General features: G+C 49.7%; 1 protein-coding gene across 1 annotated transcript in view; it reads right to left on the bottom strand.

Moving 5' to 3' along the window:
• The window catches only part of LOC135574408 (FERM domain-containing protein 7-like), a 72,383-nt gene that overhangs the window by 2,911 nt on the left and 46,807 nt on the right, over positions 1-22,665 (bottom strand). Inside the window, exons 9-10 of the mRNA XM_065025998.1 lie at positions 2,365-2,444; positions 2,206-2,258 (exon numbers count right to left, since the gene is read on the bottom strand). Coding sequence (XP_064882070.1) covers positions 2,206-2,258; positions 2,365-2,444 — 133 coding nt within the window. The remainder of the gene's footprint in view (positions 1-2,205; positions 2,259-2,364; positions 2,445-22,665) is intronic.

Below are 22,665 nucleotides of genomic sequence, written 5' to 3'. Positions count from 1 at the left end.
CAGACTCAGGGGGTCAGGAGACAGACTCAGGGGGTCAGGAGACAGACTCAGGGGGCTCAGGAGACAGACTCAGGGGGTCAGGAGACAGACTCAGGGGGGTCAGGAGACAGACTCAGGGGGGTCAGGAGACAGACTCAGGGGGGTCAGGAGACAGACTCAGGGGGTCAGGAGACAGACTCAGGGGGGTCAGGAGACAGACTCAGGGGGTCAGGAGACAGACTCAGGGGGTCAGGAGACAGATTCAGGGGGCTCAGGAGACAGACTCAGGGGGGTCAGGAGACAGACTCAGGGGGGCTCAGGAGACAGACTCAGGGGGGTCAGGAGAAAGACTCAGGGGGGGGTCAGGATCGACATTCAACGACACATGTCAGTCTTTGTCCATGGTATGATGAGGAAGTGAATAAGGTATTAGGTGTCTCACCCCTGATGTGTGTATGTGTGTATGTTCACACTCAATTATTATATGAAAAACAAATGCGGACCGGAGATAAGGGCAGGCCGACTCCACCTATAATACAATTCATCTTTTGTAATATTTCCCTTTAAATATCTTCGTTACCGATGGTGACGACTTCCCCTTCCAGTCCCCCCTCCCTGTTCACTCATGACTGCACGACTCCCAACACCATCATTAAGTTTGCAGATGGCACAACATTGGTCACCGACAGCGACAAGTCAGCCTATCAGAGACCTGGCCAGGTGTTGCCTGGACAACAATACTTATTTTCCACCATAATTTGCAAATAAATTAATTAAAAATCCTACAATATGATTTTCTGGATTTTTTTCTTCTCATTTTGTCTGTCATAGTTGAAGTGTACCTATGATGAAAATTACAGGCCTCTCTCATCTTTTTAAGTGGGAGAACTTGCACAATTGGTGGCTGACTAAATACTTTTTTTGCCCCACTTTATATAGCCTCGCTATTGTTATTTTACTGCAGATCTTTAATTATTTTTATTGAGTTAGTTATTTTTATTTCTTGTTTTTGTTGTTGCTATTTTTCTTAACTGCTTTGTTGGTTTAAGGGCTTGTAAGGTACATGTAGCTAATAAAGTTTGATTTGAAAATCACCCTCCAGGCATAATATGTCAAACTATTATTCACATTATTATCATCATTACTATTATTATCATCATTACTATTATTCTAAATTTTTCAGTAAATTGATTTTTCTCCCTGTGCTTGCTGGGTAGAGTAGATTTTTCTCCCTGTGGTTGCTGGGTAGAGTAGATAGATTTTTCTCCCTGTGGTTGCTGGGTAGAGTAGATAGATTTTTCTCCCTGTGGTTGCTGGGTAGAGTAGATAGATTTTTCTCCCTGTGCTTGCTGGGTAGAGTAGATAGATTTTTCTCCCTGTGGTTGCTAGGTAGAGTAGATAGATTTTTCTCCCTGTGGTTGCTAGGTAGAGTAGATAGATTTTTCTCCCTGTGCTTGCTGGGTAGAGTAGATAGATTTTTCTCCCTGTGCTTGCTGGGTAGAGTAGATAGATTTTTCTCCCTGTGCTTGCTGGGTAGAGTAGATAGATTTTTCTCCCTGTGGTTGCTAGGTAGAGTAGATAGATTTTTCTCCCTGTGGTTGCTAGGTAGAGTAGATAGATTTTTCTCCCTGTGGTTGCTAGGTAGAGTAGATAGATTTTTCTCCCTGTGCTTGCTGGGTAGAGTAGATAGATTTTTCTCCCTGTGCTTGCTGGGTAGAGTAGATAGATTTTTCTCCCTGTGCTTGCTGGGTAGAGTAGATAGATTTTTCTCCCTGTGCTTGCTGGGTAGAGTAGATAGATTTTTACCCTGTGAGTTGATTTTCTCCCTGTGGTAGAGTAGATAGATTTTTCTCCGCTGTGCACATTTTTCACCCTTGCACAGGTAGAGTAGATAGATTTTTCTCCCTGTGGTTGCTAGGTAGAGTAGATAGATTTTTTCCCTGTGCTTGCTGGGTAGAGTAGATAGATTTTTCTCCCTGTGCTTGCTGGGTAGAGTAGATAGATTTTTCTCCTGTGGTTGCTAGGTAGAGTAGATAGATTTTTCTCCCTGTGGTTGCTAGGTAGAGTAGATAGATTTTTCTCCCTGTGGTTGCTAGGTAGAGTAGATAGATTTTTCTCCCTGTGGTTGCTAGGTAGAGTAGATAGATTTTTCTCCCTGTGGTTGCTAGGTAGAGTAGATAGATTTTTCTCCCTGTGGTTGCTAGGTAGAGTAGATTGATAGTTTACCTGTTTGGAGACGTCTGTGAGGAGGTCAGGAGAGGATCTACACTGTCTGGACTCTGACCTAATGGAGAAAGAGACAGGGTTTAACACCCTCACACACACACACACGCACGCACACACCCTCACACACACACACACACACAAACACACACACACACACACTGTCTTCCCACCTTTCGAAAGGTCTGTGTTTTTTCTCCCCTGTGGGCATATACTCCATCAACTGTTTCTGGGTCCTGCCACTGAAACAGAACACATTCAGTATCAATCACCTGTACCCAGTGTGTGTGTACCCAGTGTGTCTGTATGTGTGTGTGTGTACCCAGTGTGTCTGTATGTGTGTCTGTATGTGTGTCTGTACCCAGTGTGTCTGTATGTGTGTCTGTACCGTGTGTCTGTACCCAGTGTGTCTGTATGTGTGTCTGTACCCAGTGTGTCTGTACCCGGTGTGTCTGTATGTGTGTCTGTACCTAGTGTGTCTGTATGTGTGTCTGTACCCAGTGTGCCTGTACCCAGTGTGTCTGTACCCAGTGTGTCTGTACCCAGTGTGTCAGTAACCGGTGTGTATCTGTACCCAGTGTGTCTGTATGTGTATCTGTACCCAGTGTGCCTGTATGTGTGTCTGTATGTGTGTCTGTACCCAGTGTGTCTGTACCCAGTGTGTCTGTACCCAGTGTGTATCTGTACCCAGTGTGTATCTGTACCCAGTGTGTCTGTATGTGTGTCTGTACCCAGTGTGTATCTGTACCCAGTGTGTCTGTATGTGTGTCTGTACCCACTGTATCTGTACCCAGTGTGTGTGTACCCAGTGTGTCTGTATGTGTGGCTGTATGGGTGTGTGTACCCAGTGTGTCTGTATGTGTGTCTGTACCCAGTGTGTCTGTACCCAGTGTGTCTGTACCCAGTGTGTCTGTACCCAGTGTGTCTGTATGTGTGACTGTACCCAGTGTGTCTATACCCAGTGTGTCTGTATGTGTGTCTGTACCCAGTGTGTCTGTACCCAGTGTGTCTGTACCCAGTGTGTCTGTATGTGTGACTGTACCCAGTGTGTCTATACCCAGTGTGTCTGTATGTGTGTCTGTACCCAGTGTGTCTGTACCCAGTGTGTCTGTATGTGTGTCTGTACCCAGTGTGTCTGTACCCAGTGTGTCTGTATGTGTGTCTGTACCGTGTGTCTGTACCCAGTGTGTCTGTGTGTGTGTCTGTACCCAGTGTGTCTGTACCCAGTGTGTCTGTACCCAGTGTGTCTGTACCCAGTGTGTCTGTACCCAGTGTGTATCTGTACCCAGTGTGTCTGTACCCAGTGTGTCAGTACCCGGTGTGTATCTGTACCCAATGTGTCTGTATGTGTATCTGTACCCAGTGTGCCTGTATGTGTGTCTGTATGTGTGTCTGTACCCAGTGTGTCTGTACCCAGTGTGTCTGTACCCAGTGTGTATCTGTACCCAGTGTGTATCTGTACCCAGTGTGTCTGTATGTGTGTCTGTACCCAATGTGTCTGTACCCAGTGTGTATCTGTACCCAGTGTGTCTGTATGTGTGTCTGTACCCACTGTATCTGTACCCAGTGTGTGTGTACCCAGTGTGTCTGTATGTGTGTCTGTATGTGTGTGTGTACCCAGTGTGTCTGTATGTGTGTCTGTATGTGTGTCTGTACCCAGTGTGTCTGTACCCAGTGTGTCTGTACCCAGTGTGTCTGTACCCAGTGTGTCTGTATGTGTGTCTGTACCCAGTGTGTCTGTACCCAGTGTGTCTGTACCCAGTGTGTATCTGTACCCAGTGTGTATCTGTACCCAGTGTGTCTGTATGTGTGTCTGTACCCAATGTGTCTGTACCCAGTGTGTATCTGTACCCAGTGTGTCTGTATGTGTGTCTGTACCCACTGTATCTGTACCCAGTGTGTGTGTACCCAGTGTGTCTGTATGTGTGTCTGTATGTGTGTGTGTACCCAGTGTGTCTGTATGTGTGTCTGTATGTGTGTCTGTACCCAGTGTGTCTGTACCCAGTGTGTCTGTACCCAGTGTGTCTGTACCCAGTGTGTCTGTATGTGTGACTGTACCCAGTGTGTCTATACCCAGTGTGTCTGTATGTGTGTCTGTACCCAGTGTGTCTGTACCCAGTGTGTCTGTACCCAGTGTGTCTGTATGTGTGACTGTACCCAGTGTGTCTATACCCAGTGTGTCTGTATGTGTGTCTGTACCCAGTGTGTCTGTACCCAGTGTGTCTGTATGTGTGTCTGTACCCAGTGTGTCTGTATGTGTGTCTGTACCCAGTGTGTCTGTATGTGTGTCTGTACCCAGTGTGTCTGTATGTGTGTCTGTACCCAGGGTGTCTGTATGTGTGTCTGTACCCAGTGTGTCTGTACCCAGTGTGTCTGTATGTGTGTCTGTACCGTGTGTCTGTACCCAGTGTGTCTGTATGTGTATCTGTACCCAGTGTGTATGTACCCAGTGTGTCTGTATGTGTGTCTGTACCCAGTGTGTCTGTACCCAGTGTGTCTGTACCCAGTGTGTCTGTATGTGTGTCTGTACCCAGTGTGTCTGTATGTGTGTCTGTACCCAGTGTGTCTGTACACAGTGTGTCTGTACCCAGCGTGTCTGTTCCCAGTGTGTACGTACCCAGTGTGTCTGTACCCAGTGTGTCTGTATGTGTGTCTGTACCCAGTGTGTCTGTACCCAGTGTGTCTGTACCCAGTGTGTCTGTATGTGTGTCTGTACCCAGTGTGTCTGTACCCAGTGTGTCTGTGTGTATCTGTACCCAGTGTGTCTGTATGTGTGTCTGTACCCAGTGTGTCTGTACCCAGTGTGTCTGTATGTGTGTCTGTACCCAGTGTGTCTGTATGTGTGTACGTACCCAGTGTGTCTGTACCCAGTGTGTCTGTATGTGTGTCTGTACCCAGTGTGTCTGTACCCAGTGTGTCTGTACCCAGTGTGTCTGTACCCAGTGTGTCTGTTCCCAGTGTGTACGTACCCAGTGTGTCTGTACCCAGTGTGTCTGTATGTGTGTCTGTACCCAGTGTGTCTGTATGTGTGTACGTACCCAGTGTGTCTGTACCCAGTGTGTCTGTGTGTGTGTCTGTACCCAGTGTGTCTGTATGTGTGTCTGTACCCAGTGTGTCTGTATGTGTGTCTGTACCCAGTGTGTCTGTACCCAGTGTGTCTGTACCCAGTGTGTCTGTATGCGTGTCTGTACCCAGTGTGTCTGTAACCAGTGTGTCTGTACCCAGTGTGTCTGTACCCAGTGTGTCTGTTCCCAGTGTGTAGTGTGTCTGTACCAGTGTGTCATGTGTGTCTGTACCCAGTGTGTCTGTACCCAGTGTGTCTGTATGTGTGTCTGTACCCAGTGTGTCTCTATGTGTGTCTGTACCCAGTGTGTCTGTACCCAGTGTGTCTGTACCCAGTGTATCTGTACCCAGTGTGTCTGTACCCAGTGTGTCTGTGTGTGTGTCTGTACCCAGTGTGTCTGTATGTGTGTCTGTACCCAGTGTGTCTGTATGTGTGTCTGTACCCAGTGTGTCTGTACCCAGTGTGTCTGTACCCAGTGTGTCTGTTCCCAGTGTGTACGTACCCAGTGTGTCTGTACCCAGTGTGTCTGTACCCAGTGTGTCTGTACCCAGTGTGTCTGTACCCAGTGTGTCTGTATGTGTGTCTGTACCCAGTGTGTCTGTAACCAGTGTGTCTGTACCCAGTGTGTCTGTACCCAGTGTGTCTGTGTGTGTGTCTGTACCCAGTGTGTCTGTATGTGTGTCTGTACCCAGTGTGTCTGTATGTGTGTCTGTACCCAGTGTGTCTGTACCCAGTGTGTCTGTATGTGTGTCTGTACCCAGTGTGTCTGTACCCAGTGTGTCTGTACCCAGTGTGTCTGTGTGTGTGTGTCTGTACCCAGTGTGTCTGTACCCAGTGTGTCTGTGTGTGTGTCTGTACCCAGTGTGTCTGTATGTGTGTCTGTATGTGTCTGTACCCAGTGTGTCTGTATGTGTGTCTGTACCCAGTGTGTCTGTATGTGTGTACGTACCCAGTGTGTCTGTATGTGTGTCTGTACCCAGTGTGTCTGTATGTGTGTCTGTACCCAGTGTGTCTGTATGTGTGTCTGTACCGTGTGTCTGTACCCAGTGTGTCTGTACCCAGTGTGTCTGTACCCAGTGTGTCTGTATGCGTGTCTGTACCCAGTGTGTCTGTACCCAGTGTGTCTGTACCCAGTGTGTCTGTACCCAGTGTGTCTGTTCCCAGTGTGTACGTACCCAGTGTGTCTGTACCCAGTGTGTCTGTACCCAGTGTGTCTGTATGTGTGTCTGTACCCAGTGTGTCTCTATGTGTGTCTGTACCCAGTGTGTCTGTACCCAGTGTGTCTGTACCCAGTGTATCTGTACCCAGTGTGTCTGTACCCAGTGTGTCTGTGTGTGTGTCTGTACCCAGTGTGTCTGTATGTGTGTCTGTACCCAGTGTGTCTGTATGTGTGTCTGTACCCAGTGTGTCTGTACCCAGTGTGTCTGTACCCAGTGTGTCTGTTCCCAGTGTGTCTGTACCCAGTGTGTCTGTACCCAGTGTGTCTGTACCCAGTGTGTCTGTACCCAGTGTGTCTGTACCCAGTGTGTCTGTATGTGTGTCTGTACCCAGTGTGTCTGTAACCAGTGTGTCTGTACCCAGTGTGTCTGTACCCAGTGTGTCTGTGTGTGTGTCTGTACCCAGTGTGCCTGTATGTGTGTCTGTACCCAGTGTGTCTGTGCGTGTGTCTGTACCCGGTGTGTCTGTACCCAGTGTGTCTGTGTGTGTGTCTGTACCCAGTGTGTCTGTACCCAGTGTGTCTGTACCCAGTGTGTCTGTGTGTGTGTGTCTGTACCCAGTGTGTCTGTACCCAGTGTGTCTGTGTGTGTGTCTGTACCCAGTGTGTCTGTATGTGTGTCTGTATGCGTGTCTGTACCCAGTGTGTCTGTATGTGTGTCTGTACCCAGTGTGTCTGTATGTGTGTACGTACCCAGTGTGTCTGTATGTGTGTCTGTACCCAGTGTGTCTGTATGTGTGTCTGTACCCAGTGTGTCTGTAGTGTGTGTGTCTGTACCGTGTGTCTGTACCCAGTGTGTCTGTATGTGTGTCTGTACCCAGTGTGTCTGTACCCAGTGTGTCTGTACCCAGTGTGTCTGTATGTGTGTACGTACCCAGTGTGTCTGTATGTGTGTCTGTACCCAGTGTGTCTGTACCCAGTGTGTCTGTGTGTGTGTCTGTACCCAGTGTGTCTGTACCCAGTGTGTCTGTATGTGTGTCTGTACCGTGTGTCTGTACCCAGTGTGTCTGTATGTGTGTCTGTACCCAGTGTGTCTGTACCCGGTGTGTCTGTATGTGTGTCTGTACCCAGTGTGTCTGTATGTGTGTCTGTACCCAGTGTGCCTGTACCCAGTGTGTCTGTACCCAGTGTGTGTCTGTACCCAGTGTGTCTGTACCCAGTGTGTCAGTACCCGGTGTGTATCTGTACCCAGTGTGTCTGTATGTGTATCTGTACCCAGTGTGCCTGTATGTGTGTCTGTATGTGTGTCTGTACCCAGTGTGTATCTGTACCCAGTGTGTATCTGTACCCAGTGTGTCTGTATGTGTGTCTGTACCCAATGTGTCTGTACCCAGTGTGTATCTGTACCCAGTGTGTCTGTATGTGTGTCTGTACCCACTGTGTCTGTACCCAGTGTGTCTGTACCCAGTGTGTCTGTATGTGTGTCTGTACCCAGTGTGTCTGTGTGTGTGTCCCAGTGTGTCTAACCAGTGTGTCTGTACCCAGTGTGTCTGTATGTGTGTCTGTATGTGTGTCTGTACCCAGTGTGTCTGTATGTGTGTCTGTACCCAGTGTGTCTGTACCCGGTGTGTCTGTATGTGTGTCTGTACCCAGTGTGTCTGTATGTGTGTCTGTACCCAGTGTGCCTGTACCCAGTGTGTCTGTACCCAGTGTGTGTCTGTACCCAGTGTGTCTGTACCCAGTGTGTCAGTACCCGGTGTGTATCTGTACCCAGTGTGTCTGTATGTGTATCTGTACCCAGTGTGCCTGTATGTGTGTCTGTATGTGTGTCTGTACCCAGTGTGTATCTGTACCCAGTGTGTATCTGTACCCAGTGTGTCTGTATGTGTGTCTGTACCCAATGTGTCTGTACCCAGTGTGTATCTGTACCCAGTGTGTCTGTATGTGTGTCTGTACCCACTGTATCTGTACCCAGTGTGTGTGTACCCAGTGTGTCTGTATGTGTGTCTGTATGTGTGGCTGTATGTGTGTGTGTACACAGTGTGTCTGTATGTGTGTCTGTATGTGTGTCTGTACCCAGTGTGTCTGTATGTGTGTCTGTACCCAGTGTGTCTATACCCAGTGTGTCTGTATGTGTGTCTGTACCCAGTGTGTCTGTACCCAGTGTGTCTGTATGTGTGTCTGTACCCAGTGTGTCTGTATGTGTGTCTGTACCCAGTGTGTCTGTATGTGTGTCTGTACCCAGGGTGTCTGTATGTGTGTCTGTACCGTGTGTCTGTACCCAGGGTGTCTGTATGTGTATCTGTACCCAGTGTGTCTGTACCCAGTGTGTCTGTATGTGTGTCTGTACCCAGTGTGTCTGTACCCAGTGTGTCTGTACCCAGTGTGTCTGTATGTGTGTCTGTACCCAGTGTGTCTGTATGTGTGTCTGTACCCAGTGTGTCTGTACACAGTGTGTCTGTACCCAGTGTGTCTGTACCCAGTGTGTCTGTACCCAGTGTGTCTGTACCCAGTGTGTGTGTGTCTGTACCCAGTGTGTATCTGTACCCAGTGTGTCTGTACCCAGTGTGTCTGTATGTGTGTCTGTACCCAGTGTGTCTGTACCCAGTGTGTCCAGTGTGTCTGTATGTGTGTCTGTATGTGTGTCTGTACCCAGTGTGTCTGTACCCATGTGTGTCTGTATGTGTGTCTGTACCCAGTGTGTCTGTACCCAGTGTGTCTGTACCCAGTGTGTCTGTAGCCATGTGTGTCTGTACCCAGTGTGTCTGTACCCAGTGTGACTGTACCCAGTGTGTCTGTACCCAGTGTGTCTGTACCCAGTGTGTCTGTACCCAGTGTGTCTGTACCCAGTGTGTCTGTATGTGTGTCTGTACCCAGTGTGTGTGTCTGTACCCAGTGTGTCTGTACCCAGTGTGTCTGTACCCAGTGTGTCTGTACCCAGTGTGTCTGTATGTGTGTCTGTACCCAGTGTGTCTGTATGTGTGTCTGTACCCAGTGTGTCTGTACCCAGTGTGTCTGTATGTGTGTCTGTACCCAGTGTGTCTGTACCCAGTGTGTCTGTATGTGTCTGTACCCAGTGTGTCTGTACCCAGTGTGTCTGTGTGTCTGTACCCAGTGTGTCTGTACCCAGTGTGTCTGTATGTGTGTCTGTACCCAGTGTGTCTGTATGTGTGTCTGTACCCAGTGTGTCTGTACCCAGTGTGTCTGTACCCAGTGTGTCTGTATGTGTGTCTGTACCCAGTGTGTCTGTACCCAGTGTGTCTGTATGTGTGTCTGTACCCAGTGTGTCTGTACCCAGTGTGTCTGTATGTGTGTCTGTACCCAGTGTGTCTGTACCCAGTGTGTCTGTACCCAGTGTGTCTGTACCCAGTATGTCTGTACCCAGTGTGTCTGTAACCAGTGTGTCTGTACCCAGTGTGTCTGTATGTGTGTCTGTACCCAGTGTGTCTGTATGTGTGTCTGTACCGTGTGTCTGTACCCAGTGTGTCTGTACCCAGTGTGTCTGTATGTGTGTATGTACCCAGTGTGTCTGTACCCGGTGTGTCTGTGTGTGTCTGTACCCAGTGTGTCTGTACCCAGTGTGTCTGTACCCAGTGTGTCTGTATGTGTGTCTGTACCCAGTGTGTCTGTACCCAGTGTGTCTGTATGTGTGTCTGTACCCAGTGTGTCTGTACCCAGTGTGTCTGTATGTGTGTCTGTACCCAGTGTGTCTGTACCCAGTGTGTGTCTGTACCCAGTGTGTCTGTACCCAGTGTGTCTGTACCCAGTGTACCCAGTGTGTACCCAGTGTGTCTGTATGTGTGTCTGTACCCAGTGTGTCTGTCTGTACCCAGTGTGTCTGTATGTGTGTCTGTACCCAGTGTGTCTGTATGTGTGTCTGTACCCAGTGTGTCTGTACCCAGTGTGTCTGTACCCAGTGTGTCTGTATGTGTGTCTGTACCCAGTGTGTGTCTGTACCCACCCAGTGTGTCTGTATGTGTGTCTGTACCCAGTGTGTCTGTACCCAGTGTGTCTGTACCCAGTGTGTCTGTGTGTGTGTCTGTACCCAGTGTGTCTGTGTGTGTGTCTGTACCCAGTGTGTCTGTACCCAGTGTGTCTGTACCCAGTGTGTCTGTGTGTGTGTCTGTACCCAGTGTGCCTGTGTGTGTGTCTGTACCCAGTGTGTCTGTACCCAGTGTGTCTGTGTGTGTGTGTCTGTACCCAGTGTGTCTGTACCCAGTGTGTGTGTCTGTACCCAGTGTGTCTGTACCCAGTGTGTCTGTGTGTGTGTGTCTGTACCCCGTGTGTCTGTATGTGTGTCTGTACCCAGTGTGTCTGTGTGTGTGTCTGTACCCAGTGTGTCTGTACCCAGTGTGTCTGTGTGTGTGTCTGTACCCAGTGTGTCTGTAACCAGTGTGTCTGTACCCAGTGTGTCTGTATGTGTGTCTGTACCCAGTGTGTCTGTATGTGTGTCTGTACCCAGTGTGTCTGTATGTGTGTCTGTACCCAGTGTGTCTGTACCCAGTGTGTCTGTATGTGTGTCTGTACCCAGTGTGTCTGTACCCAGTGTGTCTGTACCCAGTGTGTCTGTATGTGTGTCTGTACCCAGTGTGTCTGTACCCAGTGTGTCTGTACCCAGTGTGTCTGTATGTGTGTCTGTACCCAGTGTGTCTGTATGTGTGTCTGTACCCAGTGTGTCTGTACCCAGTGTGTCTGTACCCAGTGTGTCTGTACCCAGTGTGTCTGTACCCAGTGTGTCTGTATGTGTGTCTGTACCCAGTGTGTCTGTACCCAGTGTGTCTGTACCCAGTGTGTCTGTGTGTATCTGTACCCAGTGTGTCTGTATGTGTGTCTGTACCCAGTGTGTCTGTATGTGTGTCTGTACCCGGTGTGTCTGTACCCAGTGTATCTGTATGTGTGTCTGTACCCAGTGTGTCTGTATGTGTGTCTGTACCCAGTGTGTCTGTATGTGTGTCTGTACCCAGTGTGTCTGTGTGTGTGTCTGTACCCAGTGTGTCTGTACCCAGTGTGTATGTGTGTGTGTCTGTACCCAGTGTGTCTGTACCCAGTGTGTCTGTGTGTGTGTCTGTACCCAGTGTGCCTGTGTGTGTGTCTGTACCCAGTGTGTCTGTACCCAGTGTGTCTGTGTGTGTGTCTGTACCCAGTGTGTCTGTATGTGTGTCTGTACCCAGTGTGTCTGTGTGTGTGTCTGTACCCAGTGTGTCTGTGTGTGTGTCTGTACCCAGGGTGTCTGTACCCAGTGTGTCTGTACCCAGTGTGTCTGTACCCAGTGTGTCTGTATGTGTGTGTGTACCCAGTGTGTCTGTACCCAGTGTGTCTGTACCCAGTGTGTCTGTATGTGTGTCTGTACCCAGTGTGTCTGTATGTGTGTGTGTACCCAGTGTGTCTGTACCCAGTGTGTCTGTATGTGTGTCTGTATCCAGTGTGTCTGTACCCAGTGTGTCTGTACCCAGTGTGTCTGTATGTGTGTCTGTACCCAGTGTGTCTGTACCCAGTGTGTCTGTATGTGTGTACGTACCCAGTGTGTCTGTATGTGTGTCTGTACCCAGTGTGTCTGTGTGTGTGTCTGTACCCAGTGTGCCTGTACCCGGTGTGTCTGTATGTGTATCTGTACCCAGTGTGTCTGTACCCAGTGTGTCTGTATGTGTGTCTGTACCCAGTGTGTCTGTACCCAGTGTGTCTGTACCCAGTGTGTCTGTATGTGTGTCTGTACCCAGTGTGTCTGTATGTGTGTCTGTACCCAGTGTGTCTGTACCCAGTGTGTCTGTACCCAGTGTGTCTGTATGTGTGTCTGTACCCAGTGTGTCTGTACCCAGTGTGTCTGTACCCAGTGTGTCTGTACCCAGTGTGTCTGTACCCAGTGTGTCTGTATGTGTGTCTGTACCCAGTGTGTCTGTACCCAGTGTGTCTGTATGTGTGTCTGTACCCAGTGTGTCTGTACCCAGTGTGTCTGTATGTGTGTCTGTACCCAGTGTGTCTGTATGTGTGTCTGTACCCAGTGTGTCTGTACCCAGTGTGTCTGTACCCAGTGTGTCTGTACCCAGTGTGTCTGTACCCAGTGTGTCTGTACCCAGTGTGTCTGTACCCAGTGTGTCTGTACCCAGTGTGTCTGTACCCAGTGTGTCTGTATGTGTGTCTGTACCCAGTGTGTCTGTACCCAGTGTGTCTGTACCCAGTGTGTCTGTATGTGTGTCTGTACCCAGTGTGTCTGTGTCCCAGTGTGTCTGTACCCAGTGTGTCTGTACCCAGTGTGTCTGTATGTGTGTCTGTACCCAGTGTGTCTGTACCCAGTGTGTCTGTGCCCCATGTGTGTCTGTACCCAGTGTGTCTGTATGTGTGTCTGTACCCAGTGTGTCTGTACCCAGTGTGTCTGTACCCAGTGTGTCTGTATGTGTGTCTGTACCCAGTGTGTCTGTGTCCCAGTGTGTCTGTACCCAGTGTGTCTGTACCCAGTGTGTCTGTATGTGTGTCTGTACCCAGTGTGTCTGTACCCAGTGTGTCTGTACCCAGTGTGTCTGTACCCAGTGTGTCTGTATGTGTGTCTGTACCCAGTGTGTCTGTATGTGTGTCTGTACCCAGTGTGTCTGTACCCAGTGTGTCTGTACCCAGTGTGTCTGTATGTGTGTCTGTACCCAGTGTGTCTGTATGTGTGTCTGTACCCAGTGTGTCTGTATGTGTGTCTGTACCCAGTGTGTCTGTATGTGTGTCTGTACCCAGTGTGTCTGTACCCAGTGTGTCTGTACCCAGTGTGTCTGTATGTGTGTCTGTACCCAGTGTGTCTGTACCCAGTGTGTCTGTACCCAGTGTGTCTGTACCCAGTGTGTCTGTATGTGTGTCTGTACCCAGTGTGTCTGTACCCAGTGTGTCTGTGCCCAGTGTGTCTGTACCCAGTGTGTCTGTATGTGTGTCTGTACCCAGTGTGTCTGTACCCAGTGTGTCTGTACCCAGTGTGTCTGTACCCAGTGTGTCTGTACCCAGTGTGTATGTACCCAGTGTGTCTGTACCCAGTGTGTCTGTACCCAGTGTGTCTGTACCCAGTGTGTCTGTACCCAGTGTGTCTGTACCCAGTGTGTCTGTACCCAGTGTGTCTGTACCCAGTGTGTCTGTACCCAGTGTGTCTGTACCCAGTGTGTCTGTACCCAGTGTGTCTGTACCCAGTGTGTCTGTATGTGTGTCTGTACCCAGTGTGTCTGTACCCAGTGTGTCTGTACCCAGTGTGTGTGTCTGTACCCAGTGTGTCTGTATGTGTGTCTGTACCCAGTGTGTCTGTACCCAGTGTGTCTGTATGTGTGTCTGTATGTGTGTCTGTACCCAGTGTGTCTGTACCCAGTGTGTCTGTATGTGTGTCTGTATGTGTGTCTGTACCAGTGTGTCTGTACCTGTGTGTCTGGACCCAGTGTGTCTGTAGGCTCTTTGGTGTCTGAAGAACCCATGTGTGTACCCAGGTCTTCCAGTGTGTCTGTACCCAGTGTGTCTGTACCCAGTGTGTCTGTACCCAGTCTGTCTGTATGTGTGTCTCTACCCAGTGTGTCTGTACCCAGTGTGTCTGTGTGTGTGTCTGTACCCAGTGTGTCTGTATGTGTGTCTGTACCCAGTGTGTCTGTATGTGTGTCTGTACCCAGTGTGTCTGTATGTGTGTCTGTACCCAGTGTGTCTGTACCCAGTGTGTACTGTACCCAGTGTGTCTGTACCCAGTGTGTCTGTACCCAGTGTGTCTGTATGTGTGTCTGTACCCAGTGTGTCTGTATGTGTGTGTGTACCCAGTGTGTCTGTACCCAGTGTGTCTGTACCCAGTGTGTCTGTATGTGTGTCTGTACCCAGTGTGTCTGTACCCAGTGGGTCTGTACCCAGTGTGTCTGTACCCAGTGTGTCTGTACCCAGTGTGTCTGTATGTGTGTCTGTACCCAGTGTGTCTGTACCCAGTCTGTCTGTATGTGTGTCTCTACCCAGTGTGTCTGTACCCAGTGTGTCTGTATGTGTGTCTGTACCCAGGATGTCTGTATGTGTGTCTGTACCCAGTGTGTCTGTACCCAGTGTGTCTGTACCCAGTGTGTCTGTATGTGTGTGTGTACCCAGTGTGTCTGTACCCAGTGTGTCTGTACCCAGTGTGTCTGTACCCAGTGTGTCTGTACCCAGTGTGTCTGTATGTGTGTCTGTACCCAGTGTGTCTGTACCCAGTGTGTCTGTACCCAGTGTGTCTGTATGTGTGTCTGTACCCAGTGTGTCTGTACCCAGTGTGTCTGTACCCAGTGTGTCTGTATGTGTGTCTGTACCCAGTGTGTCTGTACCCAGTGTGTCTGTGCTGTGTGTCTGTCTGTACCCAGTGTGTCTGTATGTGTGTCTGTACCCAGTGTGTCTGTACCCAGTGTGTCTGTACCCAGTGTGTCTGTATGTGTGTCTGTACCCAGTGTGTCTGTACCCAGTGTGTCTGTGTCTGTACCCAGTGTGTCTGTATGTGTGTCTGTACCCAGTGTGTCTGTACCCAGTGTGTCTGTATGTGTGTCTGTACCCAGTGTGTCTGTATGTGTGTGTGTCTGTATGTGTGTCTGTACCCAGTGTGTCTGTACCCAGTGTGTCTGTACCCAGTGTGTCTGTATGTGTGTCTGTACCCAGTGTGTCTGTATGTGTGTGTCAGTGTGTCTGTACCCAGTGTGTCTGTACCCAGTGTCTGTCTGTCTGTATGTGTGTCTGTACCCAGTGTGTCTGTATGTGTGTGTGTACCCAGTGTGTCTGTATCCAGTGTGTCTGTACCCAGTGTGTCTGTATGTGTGTCTGTACCCAGTGTGTCTGTACCCAGTGTGTCTGTACCCAGTGTGTCTGTACCCAGTGTGTCTGTATGTGTGTCTGTACCCAGTGTGTCTGTACCCAGTGTGTCTGTGCCCAGTGTGTCTGTACCCAGTGTGTCTGTACCCAGTGTGTCTGTACCCAGTGTGTCTGTACCCAGTGTGTCTGTATGTGTGTCTGTACCCAGTGTGTCTGTACCCAGTGTGTCTGTACCCAGTGTGTCTGTACCCAGTGTGTCTGTACCCAGTGTGTCTGTATGTGTGTCTGTACCCAGTGTGTCTGTGTGTGTACGTACCCAGTGTGTCTGTATGTGTGTCTGTACCCAGTGTGTCTGTACCCAGTGTGTCTGTACCCAGTGTGTCTGTATGTGTGTCTGTACCCAGTGTGTCTGTATGTGTGTCTGTACCCAGTGTGTCTGTACCCAGTGTGTCTGTGTGTGTGTCTGTACCCAGTGTGTCTGTGTGTGTGTCTGTACCCAGTGTGTCTGTACCCAGTGTGTCTGTACCCAGTGTGTCTGTGTGTGTGTCTGTACCCAGTGTGTCTGTGTGTGTGTCTGTACCCAGTGTGTCTGTACCCAGTGTGTCTGTGTGTCTGTGTGTGTCTGTACCCAGTGTGTCTGTGTGTGTGTCTGTACCCAGTGTGTCTGTACCCAGTGTGTCTGTGTGTGTGTCTGTACCCAGTGTGTCATGTGTGTCTGTACCCAGTGTGTCTGTACCCAGTGTGTCTGTGTGTGTGTCTGTACCCAGTGTGTCTGTACCCAGTGTGTCTGTGTGTGTGTCTGTACCCAGTGTGTCTGTACCCAGTGTGTCTGTACCCAGTGTGTCTGTATGTGTGTCTGTACCCAGTGTGTCTGTATGTGTGTCTGTACCCAGTGTGTCTGTATGTGTGTCTGTACCCAGTGTGTCTGTACCCAGTGTGTCTGTGTGTGTGTCTGTACCCAGTGTGTCTGTACCCAGTGTGTCTGTACCCAGTGTGTCTGTACCCAGTGTGTCTGTACCCAGTGTGTCTGTACCCAGTGTGTCTGTATGTGTGTCTGTACCCAGTGTGTCTGTATGTGTGTCTGTACCCAGTGTGTCTGTACCCAGTGTGTCTGTACCCAGTGTGTCTGTACCCAGTGTGTCTGTACCCAGTGTGTCTGTACCCAGTGTGTCTGTACCCAGTGTGTCTGTACCCAGTGTGTCTGTACCCAGTGTGTCTGTACCCAGTGTGTCTGTACCCAGTGTGTCTGTACCCAGTGTGTCTGTACCCAGTGTGTCTGTACCCAGTGTGTCTGTATGTGTGTCTGTACCCAGTGTGTCTGTATGTGTGTCTGTACCCAGTGTGTCTGTATGTGTGTCTGTACCCAGTGTGTCTGTATGTGTGTCTGTACCCAGGGTGTCTGTATGTGTGTCTGTACCCAGTGTGTCTGTACCCAGTGTGTCTGTACCCAGTGTGTCTGTACCCAGTGTGTCTGTACCCAGTGTGTCTGTATGTGTGTCTGTACCCAGTGTGTCTGTATGTGTGTCTGTACCCAGTGTGTCTGTACCCAGTGTGTCTGTGTGTGTGTCTGTACCCAGTGTGTCTGTATGTGTGTCTGTACCCAGTGTGTCTGTATGTGTGTCTGTACCCAGTGTGTCTGTACCCAGTGTGTCTGTACCCAGTGTGTCTGTTCCCAGTGTGTACGTACCCAGTGTGTCTGTACCCAGTGTGTCTGTACCCAGTGTGTCTGTATGTGTGTCTGTACCCAGTGTGTCTCTATGTGTGTCTGTACCCAGTGTGTCTGTACCCAGTGTGTCTGTACCCAGTGTATCTGTATGTGTGTCTGTACCCAGTGTGTCTGTGTGTGTGTCTGTACCCAGTGTGTCTGTATGTGTGTCTGTACCCAGTGTGTCTGTACCCAGTGTGTCTGTACCCAGTGTGTCTGTTCCCAGTGTGTACGTACCCAGTGTGTCTGTACCCAGTGTGTCTGTATGTGTGTCTGTACCCAGTGTGTCTGTACCCAGTGTGTCTGTACCCAGTGTGTCTGTATGTGTGTCTGTACCCAGTGTGTCTGTAACCAGTGTGTCTGTACCCAGTGTGTCTGTACCCAGTGTGTCTGTGTGTGTGTCTGTACCCAGTGTGCCTGTATGTGTGTCTGTACCCAGTGTGTCTGTGCGTGTGTCTGTACCCGGTGTGTCTGTACCCAGTGTGTCTGTGTGTGTGTCTGTACCCAGTGTGTCTGTACCCAGTGTGTCTGTACCCAGTGTGTCTGTGTGTGTGTGTCTGTACCCAGTGTGTCTGTACCCAGTGTGTCTGTGTGTGTGTCTGTACCCAGTGTGTCTGTATGTGTGTCTGTATGCGTGTCTGTACCCAGTGTGTCTGTACCCAGTGTGTCTGTACCCAGTGTGTCTGTATGTGTGTCTGTACCCAGTGTGTCTGTATGTGTGTCTGTACCCAGTGTGTCTGTACACAGTGTGTCTGTACCCAGTGTGTCTGTATGTGTGTCTGTACCCAGTGTGTCTGTACCCAGTGTGTCTGTATGTGTGTCTGTACCCAGTGTGTCTGTACCCAGTGTGTCTGTACCCAGTGTGTCTGTATGTGTGTACGTACCCAGTGTGTCTGTATGTGTGTCTGTACCCAGTGTGTCTGTACCCAGTGTGTCTGTGTGTGTGTCTGTACCCAGTGTGTCTGTACCCAGTGTGTCTGTATGTGTGTCTGTACCCAGTGTGTCTGTACCCAGTGTGTCTGTATGTGTGTCTGTACCCAGTGTGTCTGTACCCAGTGTGTCTGTATGTGTGTCTGTACCCAGTGTGTCTGCAAAATTTGTATGTGTGTCTGTACCCAGTGTGCCTGTACCCAGTGTGTCTGTACCCAGTGTGTGTCTGTACCCAGTGTGTCTGTACCCAGTGTGTCTGTGTGTATCTGTACCCAGTGTGTCTGTATGTGTGTCTGTACCCAGTGTGTCTGTATGTGTGTCTGTATGTGTGTCTGTACCCAGTGTGTCTGTACCCAGTGTGTATCTGTACCCAGTGTGTCTGTATGTGTGTCTGTACCCAATGTGTCTGTACCCAGTGTGTATCTGTACCCAGTGTGTCTGTATGTGTGTCTGTACCCACTGTATCTGTACCCAGTGTGTGTGTACCCAGTGTGTCTGTATGTGTGTCTGTATGTGTGTGTGTACCCAGTGTGTCTGTATGTGTGTCTGTATGTGTGTCTGTACCCAGTGTGTCTGTACCCAGTGTGTCTGTACCCAGTGTGTCTGTACCCAGTGTGTCTGTACCCAGTGTGTCTGTACCCAGTGTGTCTGTATGTGTGTCTGTACCCAGTGTGTCTGTACCCAGTGTGTCTGTATGTGTGTCTGTACCCAGTGTGTCTGTATGTGTGTCTGTACCCAGTGTGTCTGTATGTGTGTCTGTACCCAGTGTGTCTGTACCCAGTGTGTCTGTACCCAGTGTGTCTGTACCCAGTGTGTCTGTATGTGTATCTGTACCCAGTGTGCCTGTATGTGTGTCTGTATGTGTGTCTGTACCCAGTGTGTCTGTACCCAGTGTGTCTGTATGTGTGTCTGTACCGTGTGTCTGTACCCAGTGTGTCTGTATGTGTATCTGTACCCAGTGTGTCTGTACCCAGTGTGTCTGTATGTGTGTCTGTACCCAGTGTGTCTGTACCCAGTGTGTCTGTACCCAGTGTGTCTGTATGTGTGTCTGTACCCAGTGTGTCTGTATGTGTGTCTGTACCCAGTGTGTCTGTACACAGTGTGTCTGTACCCAGTGTGTCTGTATGTGTGTCTGTACCCAGTGTGTCTGTACCCAGTGTGTCTGTATGTGTGTCTGTACCCAGTGTGTCTGTACCCAGTGTGTCTGTACCCAGTGTGTATCTGTACCCAGTGTGCCTGTATGTGTGTCTGTATGTGTGTCTGTACCCAGTGTGTATCTGTACCCAGTGTGTATCTGTACCCAGTGTGTCTGTATGTGTGTCTGTACCCAATGTGTCTGTACCCAGTGTGTCTGTATGTGTGTCTGTACCCACTGTATCTGTACCCAGTGTGTGTGTACCCAGTGTGTCTGTATGTGTGTCTGTATGTGTGGCTGTATGTGTGTGTGTACACAGTGTGTCTGTATGTGTGTCTGTATGTGTGTCTGTACCCAGTGTGTCTGTACCCAGTGTGTCTGTACCCAGTGTGTCTGTAGCCAGTGTGTCTGTACCCAGTGTGTCTGTATGTGTGACTGTACCCAGTGTGTCTATACCCAGTGTGTCTGTATGTGTGTCTGTACCCAGTGTGTCTGTACCCAGTGTGTCTGTATGTGTGTCTGTACCCAGTGTGTCTGTATGTGTGTCTGTACCCGGTGTGTCTGTACCCAGTGTATCTGTATGTGTGTCTGTACCCAGTGTGTCTGTATGTGTGTCTGTACCCAGGGTGTCTGTATGTGTGTCTGTACCCAGTGTGTCTGTACCCAGTGTGTCTGTATGTGTGTCTGTACCGTGTGTCTGTACCCAGTGTGTCTGTATGTGTATCTGTACCCAGTGTGTCTGTACCCAGTGTGTCTGTATGTGTGTCTGTACCCAGTGTGTCTGTACCCAGTGTGTCTGTACCCAGTGTGTCTGTATGTGTGTCTGTACCCAGTGTGTCTGTATGTGTGTCTGTACCCAGTGTGTCTGTACACAGTGTGTCTGTACCCAGTGTGTCTGTATGTGTGTCTGTACCCAGTGTGTCTGTACCCAGTGTGTCTGTATGTGTGTCTGTACCCAGTGTGTCTGTACCCAGTGTGTCTGTACCCAGTGTGTCTGTGTGTATCTGTACCCAGTGTGTCTGTATGTGTGTACGTACCCAGTGTGTCTGTATGTGTGTCTGTACCCAGTGTGTACCCAGTGTGTCTGTATGTGTGTCTGTACCCAGTGTCTGTCTGTGTGTCTGTACCCAGTGTGTCTGTATGTGTGTCTGTACCCAGTGTGTCTGTACCCAGTGTGTCTGTACCCAGTGTGTCTGTATGTGTGTCTGTACCCAGTGTGTCTGTATGTGTGTCTGTACCCAGTGTGTCTGTGTGTGTGTCTGTACCCAGTGTGTCTGTATGTGTGTCTGTACCCAGTGTGTCTGTACCCAGTGTGTCTGTACCCAGTGTGTCTGTACCCAGTGTGTGTCTGTACCCAGTGTGTCTGTACCCAGTGTGTCTGTACCCAGTGTGTCTGTACCCAGTGTGTCTGTATGTGTGTCTGTACCCAGTGTGTCTGTACCCAGTGTGTCTGTATGTGTGTCCGTACCCAGTGTGTCTGTATGTGTGTATGTACCCAGTGTGTCTGTATGTGTGTCTGTACCCAGTGTGTCTGTGTGTGTACGTACCCAGTGTGTCTGTATGTGTGTCTGTACCCTGTGTGTCTGTAAGCAGTGTGTCTGTACCCAGTGTGTCTGTATGTGTGTCTGTACCCAGTGTGTCTGTATGTGTGTCTGTACCCAGTGTGTCTGTACCCAGTGTGTCTGTGTGTGTGTCTGTACCCAGTGTGTCTGTGTGTGTGTCTGTACCCAGTGTGTCTGTACCCAGTGTGTCTGTACCCAGTGTGTCTGTGTGTGTGTCTGTACCCAGTGTGCCTGTGTGTGTGTCTGTACCCAGTGTGTCTGTACCCAGTGTGTCTGTGTGTGTGTGTCTGTACCCAGTGTGCCTGTGTGTGTGTCTGTACCCAGTGTGTCTGTACCCAGTGTGTCTGTGTGTGTGTGTCTGTACCCCGTGTGTCTGTATGTGTGTCTGTACCCAGTGTGTCTGTGTGTGTGTCTGTACCCAGTGTGTCTGTACCCAGTGTGTCTGTACCCAGTGTGTCTGTGTGTGTGTCTGTACCCAGTGTGTCTGTAACCAGTGTGTCTGTACCCAGTGTGTCTGTATGTGTGTCTGTACCCAGTGTGTCTGTATGTGTGTCTGTACCCAGGGTGTCTGTATGTGTGTCTGTACCCAGTGTGTCTGTACCCAGTGTGTCTGTATGTGTGTCTGTACCGTGTGTCTGTACCCAGTGTGTCTGTATGTGTGTCTGTACCCAGTGTGTCTGTACCCAGTGTGTCTGTACCCAGTGTGTCTGTAAGTGTGTCTGTACCCAGTGTGTCTGTATGTGTGTCTGTACCCAGTGTGTCTGTACCCAGTGTGTCTGTACCCAGTGTGTCTGTACCCAGTGTGTCTGTATGTGTGTCTGTACCCAATGTGTCTGTATGTGTGTGTGTACCCAGTGTGTCTGTACCCAGTGTGTCTGTACCCAGTGTGTCTGTACCCAGTGGGTCTGTACCCAGTGTGTCTGTACCCAGTGTGTCTGTATGTGTGTCTGTACCCAGTGTGTCTGTACCCAGTGTGTCTGTACCCAGTGTGTCTGTATGTGTGTCTGTACCCAGTGTGTCTGTACCCAGTCTGTCTGTATGTGTGTCTCTACCCAGTGTGTCTGTACCCAGTGTGTCTGTATGTGTGTCTGTACCCAGGATGTCTGTATGTGTGTCTGTACCCAGTGTGTCTGTACCCAGTGTGTCTGTACCCAGTGTGTCTGTATGTGTGTGTGTACCCAGTGTGTCTGTACCCAGTGTGTCTGTACCCAGTGTGTCTGTATATGTGTCTGTACCCAGTGTGTCTGTATGTGTGTGTGTACCCAGTGTGTCTGTACCCAGTGTGTCTGTATGTGTGTCTGTACCCAGTGTGTCTGTACCCAGTGTGTCTGTACCCAGTGTGTCTGTATGTGTGTCTGTACCCAGTGTGTCTGTACCCAGTGTGTCTGTGCCCCGTGTGTCTGTACCCAGTGTGTCTGTATGTGTGTCTGTACCCAGTGTGTCTGTACCCAGTGTGTCTGTACCCAGTGTGTCTGTATGTGTGTCTGTACCCAGTGTGTCTGTACCCAGTGTGTCTGTATGTGTGTCTCTACCCAGTGTGTCTGTACCCAGTGTGTCTGTATGTGTGTCTGTACCCAGTATGTCTGTATGTGTGTCTGTACCCAGTGTGTCTGTACCCAGTGTGTCTGTACCCAGTGTGTCTGTATGTGTGTGTGTACCCAGTGTGTCTGTACCCAGTGTGTCTGTACCCAGTGTGTCTGTATATGTGTCTGTACCCAGTGTGTCTGTATGTGTGTGTGTACCCAGTGTGTCTGTACCCAGTGTGTCTGTACCCAGTGTGTCTGTATGTGTGTCTGTACCCAGTGTGTCTGTACCCAGTGTGTCTGTACCCAGTGTGTCTGTACCCAGTGTGTCTGTACCCAGTGTGTCTGTATGTGTGTCTGTACCCAGTGTGTCTGTACCCAGTGTGTCTGTGCCCAGTGTGTCTGTACCCAGTGTGTCTGTATGTGTGTCTGTACCCAGTGTGTCTGTACCCAGTGTGTCTGTACCCAGTGTGTCTGTATGTGTGTCTGTACCCAGTGTGTCTGTACCCAGTGTGTCTGTACCCAGTGTGTCTGTATGTGTGTCTGTACCCAGTGTGTATGTACCCAGTGTGTCTGTACCCAGTGTGTCTGTATGTGTGTCTGTACCCAGTGTGTCTGTATGTGT

The sequence above is a fragment of the Oncorhynchus nerka genome, linkage group LG12 (assembly GCF_034236695.1).
Source record: "Oncorhynchus nerka isolate Pitt River linkage group LG12, Oner_Uvic_2.0, whole genome shotgun sequence".
Lineage (NCBI taxonomy): Eukaryota > Metazoa > Chordata > Actinopteri > Salmoniformes > Salmonidae > Oncorhynchus > Oncorhynchus nerka.
This window is presented reverse-complemented; position numbering and strand designations above follow the sequence as displayed.